The 23,944-nt window shown below is 35.8% G+C and overlaps 1 protein-coding gene across 5 annotated transcripts in view; it reads left to right on the forward strand.

Moving 5' to 3' along the window:
• The window catches only part of LOC111146988 (CD47 molecule), a 45,742-nt gene extending 22,325 nt beyond the window's left edge, over positions 1–23,417 (forward strand). For 2 of the 5 annotated variants that reach the window (XM_022502813.1, XM_022502830.1), the window contains exons 4-11: positions 9,592–9,699; positions 11,087–11,179; positions 12,449–12,541; positions 13,545–13,637; positions 19,224–19,255; positions 20,630–20,654; positions 21,269–21,301; positions 23,167–23,417. In XM_022502813.1, coding sequence (XP_022358521.1) covers positions 9,592–9,699; positions 11,087–11,179; positions 12,449–12,541; positions 13,545–13,637; positions 19,224–19,255; positions 20,630–20,654; positions 21,269–21,301; positions 23,167–23,171 — 482 coding nt within the window. In that variant the 3' untranslated portion in view covers positions 23,172–23,417. The remainder of the gene's footprint in view (positions 1–9,591; positions 9,700–11,086; positions 11,180–12,448; positions 12,542–13,544; positions 13,638–19,223; positions 19,256–20,629; positions 20,655–21,268; positions 21,302–23,166) is intronic. The other 3 variants (XM_022502821.1, XM_022502838.1, XM_022502847.1) reach the window with 3 other exon arrangements.
• Positions 23,418–23,944: the final 527 nt, after the last annotated feature.

Raw genomic sequence — 23,944 nt, forward strand, 5'->3', positions numbered from 1 at the left:
AAAGGGAAGAAAGGGCTAACAGTGACAACTGTCAAGATATTTCACAACTTTTATTTTCAAAAAAGTGTCTAGACTTCTTGTGGAAATTTTCTTAGAATTTTGGTAAGCCTTTTATATCACAAAAAAGACTGATAGAGCATCAAGACCTATTCAGTCTTTCCTGGTGTTGGAGAAAGCCTTTATCTCTATTGGCAGACCCAGGCCTTAAGCCCATGTCATATGATTGAGGTAGAGAATAGCTTTTTCTTAAGATTATGAAATTATTTCACAGTAGTGTGATTTGTTGCATTTAGATTGGTTGAAGTTTGCTGGCCATGGCATTATCATTAGTGACATTGTTTTTATTGTCTGAACCAGAAAATATCAGCCATATTTTTACAAAATAAGCTTTATAATTTTTCTGACTTGAAGAATAAATATCACTTTAGAACCCCTTATACAATATAAGAAATTATGGAGCAGAAACAAAAATCTGAAGTTCCCCAACATGGAAATAAATTATTGGTGTATTCTAGTGTGTTTCCTCCTTCCCTTTCATTTTTTTTCCTATGCATTTTCGTTATGTTTCTTTAAAAAAGAAAACTGTAAACAGACATATAGAACTTATATATATATATATATATATATGTGTGTATATATATATATATATATATCCTGAATTTCACCCTTGTTTTCAGAAATCTTTTTATAGCTGCCTATACTCTAATTTACTTAACTCTCATCTTGATAGATATTAAGGATGTTTCCAAATTTTTTTGATATTATGGAAATAATTCTGCTAAAGATATGTAAGACTAGAAATGGCAGAGATATTTTAAGGCTCTTGATACATACTGCCAAAGTGTTTCTTGAAAGTTTGTATCAGTTACTGCAGATGAGAATATCTGTTTTTCACCTCATAATCCTGACATAATTCTAAAATCTTTGCTAATAATTTGATGAGTGAAAAAAAATCTTGTTTTAATTTTCAGTTTGTGTTAGGTTGAATGCTCTTTAATATTTATTCCACTGATCATATTTTAAAGAACATGCTTCTGAAGCCAAAAGAATATCTTGGTGGGAATTTTTTATTTCAGCTCTCCTTAGAACAAGTAAATGTGGGGAGGCAGGGTGGAGGCGGGCCTCTATGCTTGATTGACTCAGTTTGGACTCCCACTGGAAGGTGTTAATGATAAGTGTACCTACATAATTGTGGAACCCTTGCTCTGTATGATGGATGCTGGTAGCACTGACCTCTCCAGTCACATTTACAGCTCATAGGAACTCAGTGGGAGTAGGTGCCATCATTATCATTCCTGTTTTGTAGATAAAAACCTGAGGTAGGTTTGACAGTTTGCCCACAGTCTCCCAGCTCTTCTCTGGTAGTACTGGGATTTGAACCAGTGCTGTTTACCACTACATTGTACTACCTCCCTAGTTTATTTTGAATTTATTTTGAAAACTTTTTTTCCCATGAAGAGCGAACCTTTATCTGGGTACACATTCTCAGTAGATGAAACTTACTGACAGAGCAGAATGTAGACTTACTTTGTTTAATTTACTCAACAAGTATCTATTGACAGGGTGCCTGTGATTGTTAAGCACGGGCTTAGAGCCTCAAGATTTGGAAGTGAAATGCATATTGTCCCTGGCTTTGTAGCACTCGCATTTCAGTTGAGGAAACATGTAAGTGTGCATGTTCTGTGGCCTCTGTCCCATTTGGAGGATAGTCATGGATCTAAGTCTACCTTTTTGGGGGTACCCTTTCTAAGAGACCTCCTGTTTATGGCCTGGGATTCCACCAAACAGGAAAGCCCTTCTCTGTTCTACTTGTCATTCGGTGATGTGTTTTTTAGAGTGTAATTATCATAAAGCCCCTGAGTTATTAATAGTAACTTATACCCATGACTTTCACTTTCTGGATTTCTAGTTCTTCTTAACTGTTTCAGGTTACCAGATTACCATTTATGGTCTGTATTTGACCACAGGAGGCTTTTCTAGTTCTAGTTCTAATGTCAGTCTTTTGGTGGTTCAGGATTCAACTTGGACTTTCCATAGGCTAACCGTATAATAAAGAACAGGTTATGCCTTTGTTTTTAGGAGAATGAGTTACTTTCTACCAGAAATATATTTTGAACTATATCTCAGGATGCCATTGATCCTACTGAAGCCCAAGAAGATTTTTAAACTCCTGAAGCCAAGGCAGGACTTGGTGAGCCCTAGACCATGTTTTGAAGACAAAGGTTTCTTACAGGGAAATGTTCCTAAACATCTTTGCCTTTATCTTCAACTTACAAATTTTTAAGCAGAATCTTAATGCTTAACAAACAACTCAGAGAGAACTTAGAACCAAACACTGAGTCTTAACCAAAGTCACAGATCTCCAGTAGTATTACATTTTGGGCACTTTCTTTTTGTTCTTAAAACTATACCAACTCACAGTTTCCCACATCAATGACAATTAAGTTACTGGCAGATTTCCAGGGTTGTTCTTCCTCAATCTTTGGTAGTACCCCAGGTAATTTCTCTCATTAAGATGTTTGATAAGTGATTTCACATGTTGCTCACCAAGATCTCTAGTTCTTATAGTTTTAAGGGACTACAACATTCTGAAATTCTTTGAGTCAGGCATATCTATTTTACTTTTCTTCCTTTGAACTTGTCTTTACACAAAACTGTGAGACCATAAACATGACCGAGTAAGCGGAAATTCTGCAAAGCAATCTAAAATAAATGCAAAAAAATTACTATTGCTCCATGACCTTTAAAATTTTGGTCAAAACATTAAAAACCCTCTTACTGTCAGTAATAACACTATTAGGAAATGGGGGGAAAAAAAGTAAAACTATTTAGTACATGGTAAATTAAAACATTAGAAACACTGAGAATTAAAGTGTTCCATCAAGAGTAGTTTGAATGGTGCTTGCCTCCTTCTTGTTACATAACTTGGAATACAGAGCAAGCATCTTTTTTTATGCCTCAGTGAATTGTCATACTCCTTTTTAGGTTTGGATCAGCTTCCAACATTTTATCCTTTGCATTTATAGTGTTATACAATATCTCCAAGAATTTCTTTAAGTGAAGTTTTTTGCCAGAGTCACCACTTCTGGGACATCTGCATTCCTTTTGTCACAACCTACTCACTGTCCTCATTTATGCCAATAAGTTCACTTTTACTGAGTTTCTCTGACTGTATATCTAGAATCTCTTGAATGGCAGTGTGTTGACATTCCCACAGTCAGCTATTTTGTGATGTCATTTACATTTTATTTGAATCTCACTTCCAAAATTATTACTTTATATCTCGTCATTCTTTAATCTTTGCTGACCCCGTTTCCTCCTTTGATAATCCATCATAAATGTCACATTGATTTATTACTGGGAGACCTGAAGGTCACACCACATGTGCTCTGCTGTCTGCGCATGAACTGAGTAAGAGATGCTCAGTGAGTAGTAGTCACCAGCAGTCTTTGAAAGAAGTGACATGATTGGTCACTGATCATGTTGCACATCTGATATTAACAGGGTGATTTGTGGACTGAAGAGAGAGCAGTGAAGTTTGTGTCTCATGCAAGTACTCATGTAATTCATTGTGGCATCGTGGTAGCTGAAATTTGTACTGTGATTTGGGGGCATCTGTGTTATTTAGCTAAACCATGGTAACTGAAATTCAGAAATACTGGAAGTGGACCGAGCGAGGACTGCTGTAATTTATTTCAAATTCATGCATTCTAGGCATCCTTCCTGTCCTTTTCTAACCTTTGTAATCCTTTCTCAAGGTTATTCCACAAAGATTTTGGTTACTGCTCAGAGGCATTTGGTTTGTATGTTCATGTAGAAATCATTGTTGGGAAATTCAAGGGAAAAATTTCTCACAACAGCCTTGAGATCCTACTAGGTCCTTGAATCCAATTTTTAGGACTAGCTTTTAAGTACTGAAAGTAATTAGATCATGAACACACATAAAGAGAATGTAAAAGGACAGGGAGTGTCTTTGTAGATTAGAAAAATCATTCTGAAGAAGTGAGGATGTATACTGACTTGCACCAGGAAAGTTCTAGCCAGGAAGGTAAAATATCGTCACAATAAATAATATTACAAAGAGTCATTCTGTGGCCTGGTTGATGGATTCTATTAATAGGACTTTGTTATTAAGTTTACTCTGAATTCTGTTCAGTAATCTTGAACTTCCAGTGCTTTCCCTTGGTCCTCACCACATAATTATCACACTTATGTTATTAAATGTTGTTATGCCCTGGTGTTATTATAGGAGGAACTGAACAAAACTAGAGCTTGGCAATGTACTCTTGTAGGAATGCAGTTGTTATTCCTTTGGGCTTTTCCAAATGCAAACGTACCAACTTCCTGCATACATTCTGAACTGATGGCACCATCCACAAGACCAAGTGTATATTTGGAACCAAGAAAAGGAAGTTAGTGTGTTGGACATCTTCTCCTTTAATCTTCTGTATTCAAAGTACTTACTGCATGGTGCCTGGGCTTTTTTTTTTATTTCTGGGTCCTTTGACCAGGCATGTGTCATGATTCATGTTTAAACAATTGTTTCATCAAAGCCAGTTGGGTAGTGTATGGAGTTTATTGTAAGATTCTTTTACTTGTCTTTTGGCAAGTAATCAGCATTAATGTTCCTTTTTCTCCAGCACCAGATTTGCAAAGCCTTCATTGTTTTGTTTTGTTTTTTTTTAATGAGCATTTTAACTTTTATAAAACAGTAATATAAATTAAATCTTAATTTAATTTAATTTGAAATTAAATCTAAATTTAAAACTTTGAAATTGTAATTTCACTTTGAAAGTGATCAGATGAGATTTACTGATTGAAAAACAACATTGATTTGCAACTTAACAGCTACCAAAGAGATCCTACAATTACTCTCCTAGAGTTGTCAGAAAATAGCACTATAATAATGAAATCAAACACATCTCCCTTTATGATTTATTCTTAATCTGGTATAAATAGACTGAGGTCTGTGTAGACCTATATGGGCATATTGGATCTCATCTTTAGGGATGAAAGGGCATGAAAATTAAGGTGGTAGATTTTATTTGATTTCCAGGTTGATCTGGTAATTTCACTAGATTTTGTCACCCACAAACCTACATTTTATTTTATATGTCTTTTATATCAGTTACAAGGAGACAAGAAAACTTAATGGAGTATCTATTTATAACATTAGCTGTTACTTCAGGTAGTAGACAGACTGTCATTTTTTTATTCACATGAATTTGAAGATTAAATACATAAAGGGGCTTTTTTAGGCTAGGTTAGACACATACTTTTTATTTATTGAATTGGGAAAGAACATCAGGGAGTGTCATTCCATCCTCATTCCTGCTCCTTGCCAAAACACACACACACACACACACACACACACACACACACACACACACACGAATGTAAGGGCCTTGAGGCAGGAGTATTTGGATTTGGTTATTTTGTTCAATGCCAGGATTTAGTATAGTGATTATCACATAGTAGGTGCATAATGAATTATTGTTACATAATCCTCTGCTTGTGCCTTGATTTAGTTGGTATGATTTGGGCTAATAAAGTGGTCTGCTACATTGTAGGTGTGTAGTAAGTATTTCTAAAACGAATGAATTAATCAACCTAGCTTATTTCTGAGAAGTAGCTTGCTATAGTTAATTATTTTATAGAAGGTGTAAAAGGGGAAAATTTTAGAATTCCTAATTTGTTGTAAAAACTATGATTGTTTCCTTACATATTTGCTATTCCTTTGTGGCAGCATTAGGGTTATAAGTTTGTGTTAAAAATATACATGCCGCCAACACCAAATGCTGACGAGGACGTGGAGCAGCAGGAAGTCTCACTTACCACTGATGCGAATGCAGAGTGGTGCGGCCACTTTGGAAGACAGTTTGGCAGCTTATTACAAAACTAAACATATTCTTTCTGTATGACCTGGCATTGTGCTCCTTGGTGTTTATCCACATGGAGTTGAAAACTTATGTCCATACAGAAACCTGCACACAGATATTTATAGCAGCTCTTCTGTTGGGCAGTAGGTGAATGGATAAATAAACTGCGGTACACCCATGCAGGGGACTGTTAGCAGTAAAAAGAAATGAGCTGTCAAGGCATGAAAAGGCATGGAGGAGACTTAAATACATATTAACAGAAGTCAGTCTGAAAAGGCTACATGGGTGTCCTTATACACTTATCCAAACCCAAGAGCATACAACACGAAGGCTGAACCCTAAGGGAAACCAGGGATGTTGGATGATTATGATGTGTCAGTGTAGGCTCATGCTTGGTAGAAAATGTACCGTTCTGGTGAGTGATGGTAATAATGGGGAAAGCTATGTATGTGTGGGGATAGGGGATGTAGCAGATTCCCTGTACCTTCCTCTCCGTTTTGTCAGAAACCTAAAACTACACTAAAAAAAATAAAGTCTTAAAAAAGTGTAAATAGTGTTATTGCTCATATTTTATTTGCATATTGATTTAAGTACTTTTGGCTGAAGAGAAATCTTTTAAAGCATTGCTGATTTTATTTATTTATTTATTTTTTACTATCTACTTATTTATTTAAAAATTCTTTTTAGAGTGAGTGCAAGCAGGGGTGGGGGCAGAATGAGAGGGAGAGACTCTTTAGCAGACTCCACACTGAGCATGGAGCCCAACGCCAGGCTTAATCTCACGATCCTGAGTTCAGGACCTGAGCCAAAGTCAAGAGTTGATGCTTAGTCGACTGAAGCATCCAGGCACCCTAAAGCATACTGTTTTTTAAAACTACATAGACTGTCTTGCCAAACAGCGAGGGGGTTTGATAAGAGCCAGCAGTGAAGGGCATGTTATATTATCTTTATCTTAACGCTGAGTGTTTAGGAAATTACTTGAATTTATTTTCTTTGTTACGCTTAAAGTTTTGATAAATTTGATAAATAAGGGTAGGTCTACTTAATAATGGACTAGAAAAAAGTCACCAATAACAGATTCTTCAGATTATTAAACACTGTCTAGGATGAAATTCCAAGTATAGGTCACAAAAGGCACCTCTCTAGCATCTGTATCAGATTTCTGACCCTTTAGCTATACTGAAAAATTGACGGCTGACTTAGCAACATGGTATCTTCTCCACACTTACTGGGGGACCTACATAAGCAAGAAAATGAGTTTGAAGAAACTCTTTTTAAAGGTTCACTAAAGAAAACGTGAAGATACTCTTTGATTGCCTATGGTTGCATAAGTTAGACCCCACTGATATATCTGATAGAAATGGCTGCTTAATTTAAGGAAGAGGAAGGTAGCCTTGAGAAGAAATAGTAGTTGAACCAATGAACAAAAACAGCTACCTCCAACATGGAGTGTATTTATGTGCCAGCGTTTGGTAAAACACTGCCAATAGTAGCATTTGCTGGTGGTTTATTTTTGTGGCTATTGTTGTTTATTTTGTGGCGTTGTTTTTCTCCTACAGCTCTTCTAAGTCTGAAAAGGCAGAATTTTATATGAATTTTATCTGATTTTTAAGAATGATATGTCTGCCTTTTTGCGTGAACGTCTACTATACTCCAAGGTGGAATTTTTGCTGCTTGATTTTAGTAGTTTTTCTGTGTGTTGAATTAAACCTGGAAGAGTCTCATAATTGTTTTATTGATTGTGAAGTACATTAGAAGCACAGCTTCTATTTTACAACCCCTTTGCAGAACTTTCAAATTCTATTTAGGTAATAGTATGCGTAGGTGTAAATGGAAAGCCTGACCTATGTCTAGAGAAAGTTTTTTGTTTTTTTTTTTAACCGTATTTGTGCCTTTTGTGACCTATACTTGGAATTTCATCCTAGACAGTGTTTGAGCTTAGAAAATAGGAAAGATGTGACAATCTGTGCCATATAATAAGTCAGGAACATGACTGAGTCATAGTCATATAAGTTTCAAGGCCGGATGGATCAAATGAAAGCTTGGGGAACTTGCCAAATTGATTCTCACTCTTTTCTGATGAATGTGGATTCGGTTACTCCACTTCAGGGAGGATTATTGCTTAGTCCTCCATCTCCCCCTAAAGAGACTAAAGTTGAGGTTAGAATCTAAAGGATGATTGCCACCTAAAATAGGTGGAGATGTAAAAAATCTCCAGGTGCCTGCATCTTACCTTAACATCTTTAACCATAGATTACAGTGGAACCTGAGGTTTTAATACCTTATATGTAGATTTTTTTAGGGTCATTTAGGGGTTTATTTATTCTTTTTAGTATTTTTGACCTATTTATCATTTTAATGGAAACAAGTTAAATGCTAAATACAACAGTTAAAAATTCTTCCCCTCAGGACACTCATTGACTACTGGTGCAGAAAATATTGTGTATATGAAACAGCAGAATTTCAGTCATACACTCTGCTACTCAGTCTGCTTTTAGGTTGCTTTTATCAGCTTTCTTGGTGAAAGATTAATTTTAATATTAACTAAAACAAAACTTAAAAGGTGAATATATAGGAAAAGGAATACAGTTAACTCTTGAACATGATTTTGAATTCTGTGGGTCCACTTATATGTGGTTCAATACTATAGATGTATTTTCCCTTCTTTATGATTTTCTTAATAACATTTTCCTTTCTCTAGCTTACTTTATTATAAGAATACAGTATTTAGAGTATTTTCCTTTCTCTAGCTTACTTTATTATAAGAATACAGTATCTAATACATATACAAAATATGTGTTACTTTATGTTATTGGTAAAGCTTCTGGTCAACAGTGGCTGTTAGTTGTGAAGTTTTGAGGGAGTCAAAAGTTATACTCAGATTTTGAGGGGCAACTATAATGTAATATTTTTAAGCTTCTCTATTATATTGTTTCAGGGAAGGTACCAGATACTTGACAATGGAGCTAGCATCAGAAATAGTAACATGTATGACTAGTGCTATTATTTGTGGTTTATTTTCAAGAAATTATTTTAATTGAACAATTAAGCATCTTTTGCCATCAGGATATCAAGAGGGTATGATTTGTCCAGTGTTTATTCTACTTTTTCAAAACAAAATTATCTAGAATTCCAAATGCTTTCCTAATTTTATAAAGGTGAAATAAAGTTCTCTTTTTCTCAGTATTATTAAATAGCCAGTTATTTCTCATCAGTGTTATGTATATCAGTTGTAAACCTGAGACAGTTTTCCTCCTCAGGGAACATTTAATAATGTCTGGAGATTTTTTTGATTGACAGCACTGGGGCGCTGTTGATGGCATATAGTGAGTAGAAGCCAGCGATATTACTAAACATTGTATAATACACAGAACGGCCCCCCTCCCCCTCATGCCCAAGGAGTTATCTGGCCCAAAACGTTAATAATACCTTAATTGAGAAAGCCTGATATATATAACTTCATTCCTTAAAGTGTAGGAGAATAAAGTATCACCTTTAAAATCAGTTTCCATATGTATACTACCATGACAATATTTAGACAGTGACCTATTATGAAAAGGATTTGAGGTGGCTTGACATGATATGAAGGAGTTGTTCCTGAAAGATTATTCAGTTATAGTAAGTTATCATCTTGTCGCTGCACTTTATAAGTTACAGAAGTGGCTTTACTTTTTGTGATTTGGTTCATGTAATTCTTTGTTTTCTTTTTAAGCAATTAAATATAAATCCAGTCTTGTGAAGGAGAAAACCATTCTTTTATTTGTTGGTGGACTAGTGCTCACTATAGTTGTCATCGTCGGAGCCATTCTTTTTGTCCCAGGTAAGAAACGCGGTTATCTGAGGGAGACAGGATTAATGGAGATGACCGGGTTGGGTGCGGGGAGGTGTTAGTTTCCTAGGGCTGCTGTAACACATAACCACAAAGTGAGTGTCCTAAAACAGTAGAAATTTTCTCACAGTTCTGGAGTCCATAAATCTGAAATAAAGATGTCATCAGTGCCATAATCCCTCCTGAGGCTCTAGGGGACAATCCATTTTTTGTCTCTTCTAGCTTCTGGTGTTTGCTGGCAATCTGCAACTCCTTGGCTTGTGGTGCCATAATTCCAGTTTCTGCCTCCATGGTGTCTTTGTCAAATCTCCCTCCGCCTCTGTCTTACAAAGACACTTGTCATTGCATTAGGGCCAACCTGGATAAACCAGGGTAAACAACTCCTTTCGGGATCCATAACTTAATCATCCTTTGCTATATAATTAGCAAATTATATTATATTATATTACTCTTTTGCCACATAAGTCAATATTCACAGATTCTGGGGATTTGGAGGTAGACATATCTTTAGGGCCATCATTCAACCCACTGTAGAGGCAAACTTCATTTGCCAAGACATGGAAGTGGGAATGAATGTGGGAAGTCTGTCCAAAACCACTTGTGTTCAGAGGATGGGAATGGGAGTGGAAAGAAAGGGTATGTTGCACATGGAGAGATGGCAAAGATAGAGTGGGACCCACAATGTAAACTGAAGATAGCCATTGTCATTTTTTTAAAAAATATTTTATTTACTTATTTGATAGAGAGAGAGATCACAAGTAGGCAGAGAGGCAGGCAGAGAGAGAGGAGGAAGCAGGCTCCCCGCAGAGCAGAGAGCCCGACGTGGGGCTGGATCCCAGGACCCTGAGATCATAACCTGAGCCAAAGGCAGAGACTTTAACCCACTGAGCCACCCAGGCCCCCCGCCATTGTCATTTTTGAGCTAAATAGAGTATAGGTATAAGGTTTAGGCACATAAGTTTGGCAGCTCTGTTTTCCTCTGCAGTTAGAACACAGGGAGGAAAGAGATGAATTCAGAAGATAACTTGAGAGAACAACTGTTTTGACTTTGGGACAGATTGAGCCCAGAAAGTGAAGGGAGTGGCAAGAGGTGACTCGAGAGTTTCTCCCTGGAATTCTGTAAGGTAGTTGAAGAGGCAGAGCCAATTCAAGATTTTGACATGTTGAGACTTAGATGTTGGTGTTCACATGTTTTAAGTTTGGTCTTAATCTGAAAATAGTGATTTTGTGTGAAGTTTTGGGAGAATTATATTTTTAAAACTTTTTAGTTTGTAAGAGAAGTATTGGGACTAATACATTTAGTAAGTTTAAGTAATTTAACTTCCTGCAGAGTAGGAAGTATGTAGGATAATATTTTAAATATTATTTTTATTAACAGGTGAATATTCAACAAAGAATTCTTGTGGACTTGGTTTAATTGTAATTCCTACAGTGATATTAATATTACTTCAGTACTGTGTGTTTATAATAGGTGAGTATTTGTTATAGCATGATTTTGTCTGCCTTTTTCATTTTAAAATACTTCAGTTGAAATAGTTCTTGTAATTTTTTTTTACAACTCAATTAAAAATTGGCTTATTAAAACATTTTCCAAGCTATTCTTAGTGACATTTTCCCTGTATGGATTAAATTTAAGGTTAGCTTAGGTTTTCAAAGCATTCTGTTATTTTGTAAAAAGTAATTTTCATGTATCTTTGATGCTAGGCAGTGGATTTATCAAATTATGTTATATAATTTCTTAATGATTATCTTCATATTTTTATTTCAGCTTTTTCAAATTATAAGTAGATATTCAACATATTTTTTCTTTTTTGCTAAGCCTCTCTGTTAAAAAAAATTAGTTCTATAAAATAAGGCTATTAATTGAAAATAGTAGAAATATATTTCTTTTTTAGTTATTGGCAAATCTTAACATTGTAGTTTTAAATAGTTTTTTTTTTTTTTTTTTTTTTTTTTTTTTTTTTTTTGTGAGAGAGTGAGGGAGAGAGAGCGAGCACAGGCAGACAGAATGGCAGGCAGAGGCAGAGGGAGAAGCAGGCTCCCCGCCGAGCAAGGAGCCCGATGTGGGACTCGATCCCAGGACGCCAGGATCATGACCTGAGCTGAAGGCAGCTGCTTAACCAACTGAGCCACCCAGGCGTCCCAACATTGTAGTTTTAAAAGATGATACAGATATCCAACCTATAGTTGATAATAATCTTCATTGCTTTTTTGGAGTCAATCACTAACATATTTTTGTCATTATTACAGTCCGTTTTTTTCTATTTGTACATTTAACTCTTGGTCTTAGAGTTTATCCCTGGCTTGATTAAAATTTATTAATTTGTTACAAAATTGAAGATCTAGCACAAAGACAGAGGTTGTGATGTTTACAATGGCCTGTTTGCAGAACGGTTCTCTCCAGCAGAGCAATTTATGTGCATGTGGCAAAGTCATCCCTAATAGCCATTCATACTGTAAAATGCCCAAACGTGGTAAAAGCAGCACTGTTCTAAGATTTTGGATAAAAAGTACCAATCCAGCTGAGCTCAGTGTGAAAATAAAAGACTGCTGAATGTATGAATCTGTAACTAACTACTTGTGTGAAAAGGTGAAGTTTAGATCATTGGGAAAGAAGCTACCATCTGACAAGGAAATCCAGAGTCAGTCTTTGGTCACTGGATGTTATTTCTGACTGTCCAGAATGCAAGGAGGTGTGATTGCTTCTTACATGCTCTCAACCCATTCTTTTCTCCTCCAGGTGTTTGTATGTCTCCCTTCACCATTGCCATACTAATACTCCAGGTACTGGGCTATGTGCTTTCTGTGGTTGGACTAAGCCTCTGTGTCTCAGGTAAGGGTTACGTTCTTCTCTAGTCCCAGTTTGTCTTACTAGGAATTTCTCTTGGACAGCGCTCTTCTTCCTCTTCTTCTTTATCCATTCACCTGCTGAAGGACATCCTGGCTGCTTTTCTCTTTTTGATTATTAAGAATAAAGCTACTTATAAACATGTGGGCATGTTTCAGTGTGGACATAACTTTTCAACTTCATTTAAGTAAATACCAAGGAGTGTGATTGCTGGATTGTTAAGAGTATATTTAGTTTTGTAACAAATTACCAAACTGTCTTCCAAAGTGGCTGTGCCATTTCGCATTCCCATCTGCAGTGAATGAGAGTTCCTGTTGCTCCACATACTTGCCAGCATTTGGTGTTGTAAGCTTTTCTTTTTTTAACTCTCATTTTTCCCCCGCTGAGAATATAGTGTTTTCCATATTGCCATGAGAATACTGGCTGTATATGGCTTGTGGGCTGATTATCCTAGCAGCCAAACTGCTATGCCTATATTTGTGGGAGAATTTTTTTTAAATGACCAAGCTCCAGTTGGTTAGAACATCTAAGTTTTACACACTATTTTCCATTAGTCTTGGTACGATAAGGTACATGTTAGGCAAATGAAAATTTTTTTCAATAATTTGGAGTCATTTCACTGACTGAGTTAATAATGAATTTATAGAGATAATTTTTGTTTCTTAATAATTAGAAAAAGAATTATTCTCCTTAAAACTTGATATATTACTGTTATTGCTGGGTCTTTTTAAAAGTTCACTTATTGGGGTACCTGGGTGGCTCAGTGGGTTAAGCCTCTGCCTTTGGCTTGGGTCATGATCCCAGCGTCCTGAGATTGAGCTGCACATTGAAATCTCTGCTCAGCAGGGAGCCTGCTTCCCCGTCTCTCTCTCTCTGCCTGCTTGTGATCTCTGTCAAATAAATAAAATCTTTTAAAAACATTAGAAAAAATAAAAAGTTCACTTATTTCATGTAGGTTTCTAACATGAAATTTCACTTATTTTTGCAGAGTGCACCCCAGTGCATGGCCCTCTTCTGATTTCAGGTTTGGGTATTACAGCTCTAGCAGAATTACTTGGATTAGTTTATATGAAGCTTGTTGGTAAGTCAATCTTATTTTTGTTCACCTATGCCAAGAATTTCAAATATATAATTTGGAAAATTATTTTGATTGGATCTTATAATTTATGACTAAGGAAATTCATCAGTGTTTCCAAAAATGAGAAAATACCATGAATGCAGCTGTATTTTTTAAATAATAAAATTGGAATGATGGGGTGATGAAAGAGGATAGAAGTAATAAGAATTAATGAAAAGTTTAGATTATAAACTAGTTTAAAAGAAAATGGCTTTTGTTTAGAATGTATAGACTTTTTTTATACCAACTAAAAAGAGAGAATGTTGAGGATTCAATAGGAAAGAAATTTTAGTTGACCCATTGTTTTTATAAAAGCCAGCTCTTTCACAGAGACCCGTTTGTTACTTGCTGTTCTTGCACACTCTTTACAGACCTTGACACCCCTAAGTAGACAGGTTGAAGTTCAAAATCTGTCACTTTTGTTAAAGAACAGTGTCTTCTGACTTTACTTGACTTTAGAACATTTTTAGTTAAAACTAATATAATAAAGATACGGAGTTATAAAATTTAGGGGCTTACTACCTTTTTAAAAATTTATTTATTTAATTGTTTTTAAAATCCAGTATAATTAACATGCAGTGTTATGTTAGTTTCAGGTGTACAATATAGTGATTCAGCAGTTCTATACATTGTGCTCATCATGATGTGCATCCTTTTTAGCTTTCATCCCCATCACCTGTTTTACCCATCCCCCCACCCACCTCCCCTCTGGCAACCACCAGTTTGTTTTCTATAGTTAAGAATATTATTTTTTGTCTCTTTTTCCTTTGTTTGTTTTATTTCTTAAGTTCTGCATATGAGTGAAATCATATGGTATTTGTCTTTCTTAGACTAACTGACTTCGTTTAGCATTATACCCCCTAGATCCATCCATGTTGTTTTTACTACTTTTAAAATCAGTTATTAAGAAGTGGGGAATTAGCATATTGTTTCTGAACTTTATATTTAATCTGTCAGTTTTCAAATAACAGATTTCTATATAAATTCTTATTTTATATATATGGAGGCAGGTTCTGGTATGTTTTCTTCTTTAAGCTAAAAATGTTTCCTATAATTGGTTTACATTAGTATCCCTTTAAAAACTTGTTTTTGTATTTAACAAGTAAAGCAAACTCTTAAGCATTTGTCAAAATAATCTAAAGTTGCCAAATAATGGAGTAAAAAAAATCAGTGTTTCTGCTTTAGGTGGACTTTACTGTGTTTCCAAAAATTAATATAAACCTTGAATTGTTTTGGTCAAATAATTTTCCATATGACTTACGTAATACTCTCAAAGAAATTTTACCTTTGTTTCTGAACTTTAGCTTTTGCTGATTGATAATATGTAATATTGTTACATATTCTTTGTCCCTATTTAGTTAGTGCTTACTAGATAAAAAATTAAAATACTTAACTAAAATCTCCCTATCTTTGGTTCATGTGTTTCATAAGTCAGAGTCGTTACTTCAATGAAATTTTCTTAGTTCTTAACTCCTAAGTCCATAAATCACAGTGAAGACTTCTCAGCAGAATGGTGTTCATTTGGAGCTGTCAGAAGCATCACATTATGAATGTTGATACATACTCTCTTTTTGTTGAGTGTTCAGATCACTGTTTGTGTGGTTCTTAAAGATGACCCTCTGGTTATGTTGCTTCTTAAGAATGAGTGCTTGAGAACAGCATGTGTCCTGGAGCGTGATGTCATATTAGGTGTCTTTGACTGATAGCTCATTGTTCTTTTTATTCCTCATTATGTGGATCGAACTCCCTTACTCCCACGCTCCCCCCAAGCCTTCCATGTCTAAAGAATGATGCTCAGTAGAGTTGCCAACAGGTGTGGAATGCTGACTCAGGTGGAAATAGACATCGTCTAACTGCCACCTCCTTGGCCCTGCTCTCTCCCTTCTCCGTTGTTTATATCCCAAAGAAGTCTGTGAAACCACTGTAGTTATACACATACTGTTCTCACCTTAAAAACCAAACTGAAAGTGAAATCTTGAAAAGTTCCCAAGATTACTTTTTCTTTACCATAGTTTAGCATATAAATATATCACATGTAAGTTAAGTTAGTCCAATTTTATTGACATTTTGAGAATATTCTAAGTTAACTTTCCAAATCAACTTGTCTGATGCCAGAATTCAGAGGCACACCTTCGGTCAGTTGAAGGGCAAGAAGAGAAAAGGTACAGAAAACTTGCTCTTTAGATAATGTGGTAGAATGGGAAAATTGATGTGTTTTTCTTAAAATAATCTTAATGTATAAGTGTGAGTATCTGTAACATTAAGGTTGCAAATTTTAGCATTTTAGCATTTTTATCAGAAGGTAAAAATTATAAATGTTTCCAAAATAAATTTTACTCATTGCTGATGTTCTGTTTTGGAAAAGCTTAATGAATGTGTCTTGACTCAAATGCAGTAAAATCCTCAGGGGTTCTTTGTTGTTGTTGTTGTCTTTGTTAAAAAATCCAAGCTAACTTTAAGAGTAAGTTAATAACCCTATGAGAAATTTAACTTTTCTTGTTTTTATGATTTCCAAGCTTAAATTTGTAGCCTTAATGGTTGCTCTAGAAGTGAGATTTCTAAATTTCATTTCCTGTGGTCTTTTTAAACCATGTTGCATTTCATTTTGTTTCTGGAAGCATCTAAGTTTTGCAAAATGAAATTCAGGCTAGAAACAATAACAGTGTGAGATCATATAGAAAATTAAGTAGAACTTACTAAACTCACTAGCGCTAGGCTTGTTGTTTGTACGTGACATCAGTATTCATTATTTATAAGTCAGTGCTTGTTCATTTTTTTAAAGCCATTACCACTTAGTTCAATACAAGTGCATCTAAATATGTTTTGGTACAAATCAACTTAGTAGTATACAGAAGCCACATTTACCACAGCATCATAGTTGTTTTAGAATGTCATGGAATATATATATATATATATATAATCCAGTGATAGTTTATAGCCCATTGTTAAGGAAAGGTGAGTCTGATATCAGTAGGAAAAATATTCCTGAAAATTCAAAACTTAGAAATACATTTATACTGTGTGGTCAGGTATTTCAGGAAGAGAACAATAAATCAAGAAGAAACTTTGCAAGGGAGCTTATATGGAATCTGTAAGACTTGTGGTTTAAAAATAAATAAATAAATAAATAAATAAATTATATATATATATATTATATAATAAACAACTTATATATAATCCATGTATTTATATTTAATAAATATATTATGTAAATATATATTATATAAATATACATTATATAAAGTATGTTATATAATGTGTATTTATAAATATGTATAAAATAGATAGTTTACATATGTATTATATATATTTAGTATATGTTTAACTACATACATATGTGTAGCTGTCAGTGCCTTAGAACCATGATAGTAGCAAGTAAACCACAGTAATTTTATCACAATGATCATATGTCTATGGAAGAAGATTAACTCAAATGAAATGAACTTCTGCACTTTTGGATCTTACAGTATTAGAGGAAGCACAGCTGACTCTTTTCCCTCTTCATCACTGTTCTTTAGGGAGGTCTTTTTCAGAATGGTCTAGACAAACTGATATTCCTTGGACCTGAGAATTGGGACTCAGAAACCATTCTTTACATATTATTAGGACAGAAAAGGAGTTACTTGGAAGTTCTTAATAATTCTGATAAATAAATTTATGATCTCAAAAATGTAGATCTAAAATCTTAACCTCTGACCCTTCACACGACCAGTCAGAAATTTTCGCAGCTGTTTTCTTTTCCTTGATAGAGCATAGAGGGCATGGTTTAGTTGAAGTAAGTTGTATATACACGTAGCTACAATGATGATCCTTAACGAAGTTCTGTCATTCTTCCTGGCTTCTTCGGGAGGATGCTAAATGTGACTCACCCACATTCCCAACCCATTTCACTCCCTACTACTATTTTTTTTTTAAGATTTTATTTCTTAAGTAATCTCTACACCCATCGTGGGGCTCGAACTCAGAACCCTGAGATCAGGAGTCACATGCTCTACTGACTGAGCCAGTCAGGCATCCCACTCCATACTACTTTAAAAAGTGGTTTTCTTGTTTGGCTGCCAGGATCATACCACTCCCCAGGGGCATCTAGCAAGGGAGCTTTATTTTAAGGCAACAGATGATACTAACAGAGAAGGGAATCTCCTGAGAGCTGGGACACAAGCAGGCTTCACCGGGACTAGAACAGTAAGCAGTTTAGGAATTGGAAGGATCGAATGCAGTTCTAAGAACTGAGCCATCATGTTGCCCTCTAAGTAACAGGAGTTAGTCAGTGTCCATCTGTCGGTTTTATTATCAAGTTCCTCTGATTCTTTCCCTACAAGCTTATCCTCCTCTTTATGGCCTTATCTTGTATTTTATTCTTGTCTTCTCACTGATAGTTTCTGTTACCTTTGTCTTTAAGCCTTGAGCTCCTCTCCTGGCTTGCTGTCTCCTTGTCACCTTTCTTTCCATCTCCAACTTTCTCGTCTTCTTTCTGTTTCTTCTCTTCGGGCTCCAGTGGGAGAGAGAAGGTTTTCAGGCTAGTCAGTTGCTGTGGTCTCTGAGAGAGTGTCTCAGCTTCTGGCTAGTTTGTACCCTGGCTGCCCTTGGGTAGGGTCTCACTTCCATTGCCCATCAGTTTTGGAAGCTTGGTAGGGGTGGGCATGGAGGAGGAGGAGGAGCCATAGTAGGGAGCACAGAACCCTGGAGCAATCCCTGGGGCTTGCCTGAGTCTGCTCACAATCAAATCCAGGCTTCCCTCCAACCCCCAGGACAGTATAATTGACTTCCCGTAGCCCTCACCCTCCTACCAACAGGATGTTGCTGGTTGATGCTTTTGATTACGTAGGACTCATTCTGTATTTAAGACTGGCTTGAGCTGCTCTGGGACCTTCTCACTTGGCTTTTGTAAGGAAGTTCTTTTCCCCTATTCATCTAGAGTAATATTTTTTTCCTTTTGTCACTTTCTTCATGCCCTGTATTCCTTCATCTCCATTAACCAGTCTGTTCAGAAGCAGTGCCAAGGGTATCTTGGAAAGCTGAGTAGGAATACATAGAGAAGAAGTTGATTGTGGCTAAAACTAGCTGCTTAGAATAATTCATTAAAATCAGAAGGATCTGAATATTTTCTTTAGTTTGTTAGCTATTTGGAGCTTTGAAAATGGAAAGCTGGAAGCAGAAGAAAAGACTAGGCTACAAGGAACAAGAACAGTGAGCTAAGGGCAGGCAATGAAGTAGCTGGTGGAGATTGGTCATTGCCACATTCTGTCTACTTTCTGGCTGGGCTGAGTAGGGAAAGGTGTAGAGTCCACAATGGGGGCGAACAGATGATAGCATTTTTCAACAAGAAGCGTAACAAGTGGCTGATTTGGGGGAAAGACAACATGTACAAATGAAAGAAGGTAGATAGATGTTCATTATTTGATGTAGATGAATCATTTGATCATTTTATTCTATCAATGCATATAATCATTTGAAATTAATCATTATATGGTCATTGAAATGAAACATTATATTGCCTTCATTTGTATAACTTATTCAGTTTATTTTCTCGATTTTTAATTACATCAGCTTCCAATCAGAAGACTATACAACCTCCTAGGGTAAGTTAAACTTTCTTAAGTGAATTGGGAATGATCACTTGATGGTTTTGACTGAGGAATGGTCATAGAGATGTTGAAGACTTCTGCTCTCTGTTTAGTAGTATAACATCGGAATAAGAGAATATAGAAGTCATTTCATGACTTTGCATGAGTAGATCCAACCTTTTTAAAACGTGTTTGATCACGATAGTTGCCATAGACTAGAATCAGTGATTCCTTGAGACTGTGCTGACTATTCAAGTGACTTCTCACTTCTCAGAACTGGAAAGTTCATGTGTAAGAATAATGGTTATTATCTCTGCTGAAGGAAGCTGACTGCAGTATCCTGCTCACCCATTGGCTCCATTTGATGTGCATATACAACATGATATTTCAGGCTTTAACATGAGGGAGAGAGATTTGTGTGAAATTGATTTCATTAAAAATAATCTATAAAATAAATGTAGATATTTCTGGAACAAATCTGTTCTGAATTGTAATTTATTTCCCTTCTTCCCTCATTTTGTAAGTATTTTTTTCTTCCTCTTTACTGTACTGTAATTTTCACTATGTCTTGGATACCTTTAAAGCTATCTAAGAAAATTCCAAGAAAAGGAGCAAATTTAAGAGATAAATTGAAATAGATAAATGAGCATGTGAAAACAAACAAACAACAAGAACAACAACCTGTAGAGACTGGTCATAGGACAGGCCCAAGAACTATTTTCTTGAAAGAAGGTCTGGAGAGGTCACCTTCTAGAAAGGAGTAATAGCTCTATCTGGAAGGCCAAAATCAAGACTCCTGTCTATGGCAGGAAGTGGAGATTACATATACTCCTTAGGCCTGATGAGCCTCAAAAGTCAAGCCTGAGAGGCAAGGGGGGCCTAGAGGTGAATCTTAACCACAGGTGTTTCTGCTAAAAAGATGGGTGCTGTGGCTACATTGGTCACCAACAGCCAGCAGTATTTAAAGTGCCTCTGTTGGAGATAATCCAACCATTGGACCCTTAAATCTTAACACATTTTCTTTCCTCGTTACTGAATTCAGTTTGCATGATTTGAAAATGATTTTGTTTTGGTCTCACCTCTTATTTAACTCTTTCATTTATTTTTGTATTGCTATTTATGTTTGCACTTTTTGGGAAGTTAGAATTTCTTAAACTAAAAGAAGCAGAATGGGTGGGAAATTCTGCATAAGATTAATACAGTTATTATTAAACTATTAGATAAACTTGGCAAGCTTTGTTTTTTTAACTTTTATTGCCTTATTCTGTTTTCAGACTGTAAGATTCACTCTTTACTATATAGTTTAAATGTTAGCATATATAAATTTTAGTATAAAAGGACATGAAATAAATTCCATTTTTACGTAAATATATTTTAAATATTTTCCAGAAAGCTGTAGAGGAGCCCCTTAATGGTATGTGGTTATTACAAACTTGTATATTTTTCTTAATCTATTACCCGATCATAATTTGATTAGCCTCCCAAAGCAGTTAGAATGCTCCATCTATGCCTTGGGAGAAATCCAGGTTTGTTTTGTTTTGTTTTGTTTTTGCCTTGACCCCTCTTTTCTTGATTATTCAGAGTACCGCTATTGTACTTCTGAGAAAAATGCACTGTTCATTATCTCTCCAGAGTTGCTTGCTCTGGCCAACCAATATTTGGGCGAGGGGACATTCGTCTTATATTAGCCAAGATGAAGCATAACACAACAGAGAAGAATCTCAATTAATTTCACTTTCAGATTTATAAGTTTCAGATTCAGGCTGTTACCAGGGAATGAGACCAAGCATCTCACTTTCTTTCTCCCTAAATCTAGATCTGTGTTCCCAACTGACTTTGTTTCCTTTGTGGAGTCTGTGGGTATGATCCACAGAAAGGCTTTTGTAATAAAGTAATAAACTTAAAATTAATTTGACTTTATAGCTGTGGAATAGTTAGCATGATATTACTGCATATTTACTTATTTAGAAATGATTTCTAATTGTGGAATCTTACTAACTGCCTGCTTGGCTTGTTACTAATTCTTAGCATTTAAAGAATCAAAAGGAATGATGAATGATGGTAAGTATAAAATGCACCTACAATTATAGATTGGTTAAAATAAGAACACTGAAAAGAAATAAAGTGGCTTCTTGAAAGTATGCTCTTTCTTACATGTAAAAGGGACACTGTCAAATCATAAAGGTCTGCATGTCTTGATTTGTAAAACTTAAATCTCTTCAAAGTTGTAAGATAAGTGCAGGAAAAGCTGTCGGGTGTCACTCATCCGACCCTCCAGTCATACTGTTCAGACATAGCAAAGAGGAATTACTGCTTTTTCAAAAAACATTTTTCACCGGCAGTATCTGGTGCCTGTAACTTTTAAATGCTTTTTAGAAGACGCATAGATAATCTGGCACAAATCTTTATCATCTTGACAGAGTTTCTTTTGTGCTTGTGTCGGCAACCTGTTGCATTTAATTCATGGGGACTTAGCATCTCTGCTTTTGTAGGCAGGACTCAGTTCTGTCCTTTCGGGAGAGGATTTAGGAGAGAAATGTTGGGTCACTCGAGCTTTTGCTTCTTGTTTTGGAACTCTGGGCTAATAAAGTCTAATTTTTGTTGACTATTTCAAGGGCATATTTGTTAGTTTTTAAAAATAATAATTAAGTCTGAGCTATTGAGTGCTAGAAGTATTCATTTTGATTGTCCCTTAAGATTCTGTGATACTTCAGTTCTGTTAACATTTTAATAACTTTATGTTTTAACTTTATCAAAAATGTCTTCATACCTTTGATATTTGTCAATCATGTAAATAGTTTGCTATTTTACTGCTGTAACATCCATGACCTACCTCTTCACCTCTGGGGCAAAGTGCAGCCTTTAACATGAGGGACTGCGTTCCCCTGAGAGCAGTTAGTTTTTGCATAAGATTAAAAACATGCGGATTGTGTGTTGGTGGACAGAGTTTAAAACAAGGCTTAGGCCGTGTCCAACGGGGAATCACAGAGTGATTCCACTTTTGTAAGTTTGTGTCACAGCCGTAGCCTTTATTAACAAAGATGTATGTTTTGTTTGCCGACCACCACCCTCTGGAAAAAAACAAAAAATTGGAGTTGGTAAGAATAAACTAAGTGATATTTAAAAAAAGAACTGGTCCCTGGAATTATGGCATGGTTTATCCATGTTTACATTCACATGGTTTATTTTTTAATTTCCTTGCTCTCTTCCTGCTGTGGTGTCACCCTTCTGCAGCTGTATGAGGAAATGAAACTCCTCTGTTTTCAGAAAACTAGTACAAGAGCCTCAAGTATCTCTTCCTTTCTTTAGAACCACTGTAGCATAGAGTAGTTCTTTTGTGTTCATAGCAAACAAAATCTGTGATGGCCTTTGAAACTCCCTTAATTTTGCTAATATTTAGCTGTTTAGAATTTGTTGGTTTAAAAAAAAAACAAACAAATCTGTGTTTCTGGTGGGCTTGAAGCTCACAGTGTGTCTGCCTGGTCAGTAAGTGAGTTTCAAACTAACCTTCTATTGACCACAGTACCACTTTCTCTTCCTCCTGGCCCAAATCAACATTTTATTTCACTTAAATGATATAGGTCTGAAATGAATGGGATAGAACATTACTCTGTGATCAATATATTTTGCTTTGAAAAATCAACATCTCTTGGCTTTTCAGCTAACCCAGCAAACTGAGATTACCAGACTTTGTTGATTTTTATTTTCATTTGGCATTGACTGGCCTTTTACTTACTACAACTAAAAAGGCTGATGATTTGCCAGGTTTACGTCTGTGACCTTTGCAAATCTAAGATTAAATATTTTTCCTTTATTTTTAGATATCGTATATGTGACAATTCCAGTTTTTTAAAAATACATCAACTTGTTAATGCATAGAAAATAGACATGAGTCGTGATTACATGTTCATTTTTCAATTTTCCAGAGTAACTGAAATGAAGTGATGGACTCTGATTTGGAAAGTAGTAAGACGTGAAAGGAATACAATTGTGTTTGAGCACCATGGCCTTGATTCACTGATCAGGAGAAGAAAACAAGAAAAATAACTGGTTCTCATCTGTGGAAAAAAATTAATCATTGACCCTTAAATGATTATTGTTACAGTTACGTTTTTATTCAAAGCATTTGTAATGTAGTTAATAAAAGAATTATTATCTGTGTTGTGTGCCCAATTGAGATCCAGTTTTTTGTTGTTATTTTTACTCAATTAGGGGCAAGATTAGAGTGGCCAACTTCCAAGAATGATGCCTTTCAGATCCTCGGGCCTCTTGACTTTAGGTCACCAGTTTAAATTGGTTCAAGGTGAGAATTACCTGGCGCGACCCTCGTGGTTTCCCAGAGAGGCTTATGAAGAACAGTGGCTTCCATAGAACCTTAGCAATCCCAGGTTCACAGCCGGGTTGGCAGTTATGGCTGGTGTTAGCCGGATACCGTTTGTACCACTTCTGGGTCAAGGGAATAGCAAATTGAAGCACAGATAGGAGCTTGCTTGGGAACGTCTTGAATGCCGCCTCTGTGTGCCGCGATCACGGCAGGAGATCATGGTCTTCATTCTTGGGGGTTGCCATTCACACATTCTTCTCCGACATACAGTGTAACGAATCCTTTCCAGGTTTAGGGTAATTTTATTGATGGATGTGTTTTTCTTTTATTCACACAACCCTTTAAATCCTCTCTTGTCCTCCTGGTATTTGCTTCTGCTG

The sequence above is a fragment of the Enhydra lutris genome, unplaced genomic scaffold, assembly GCF_002288905.1.
Source record: "Enhydra lutris kenyoni isolate GAN:26980312 unplaced genomic scaffold, ASM228890v2 scaffoldscaffold2, whole genome shotgun sequence".
Classification (NCBI taxonomy): Eukaryota; Metazoa; Chordata; class Mammalia; order Carnivora; family Mustelidae; genus Enhydra; species Enhydra lutris.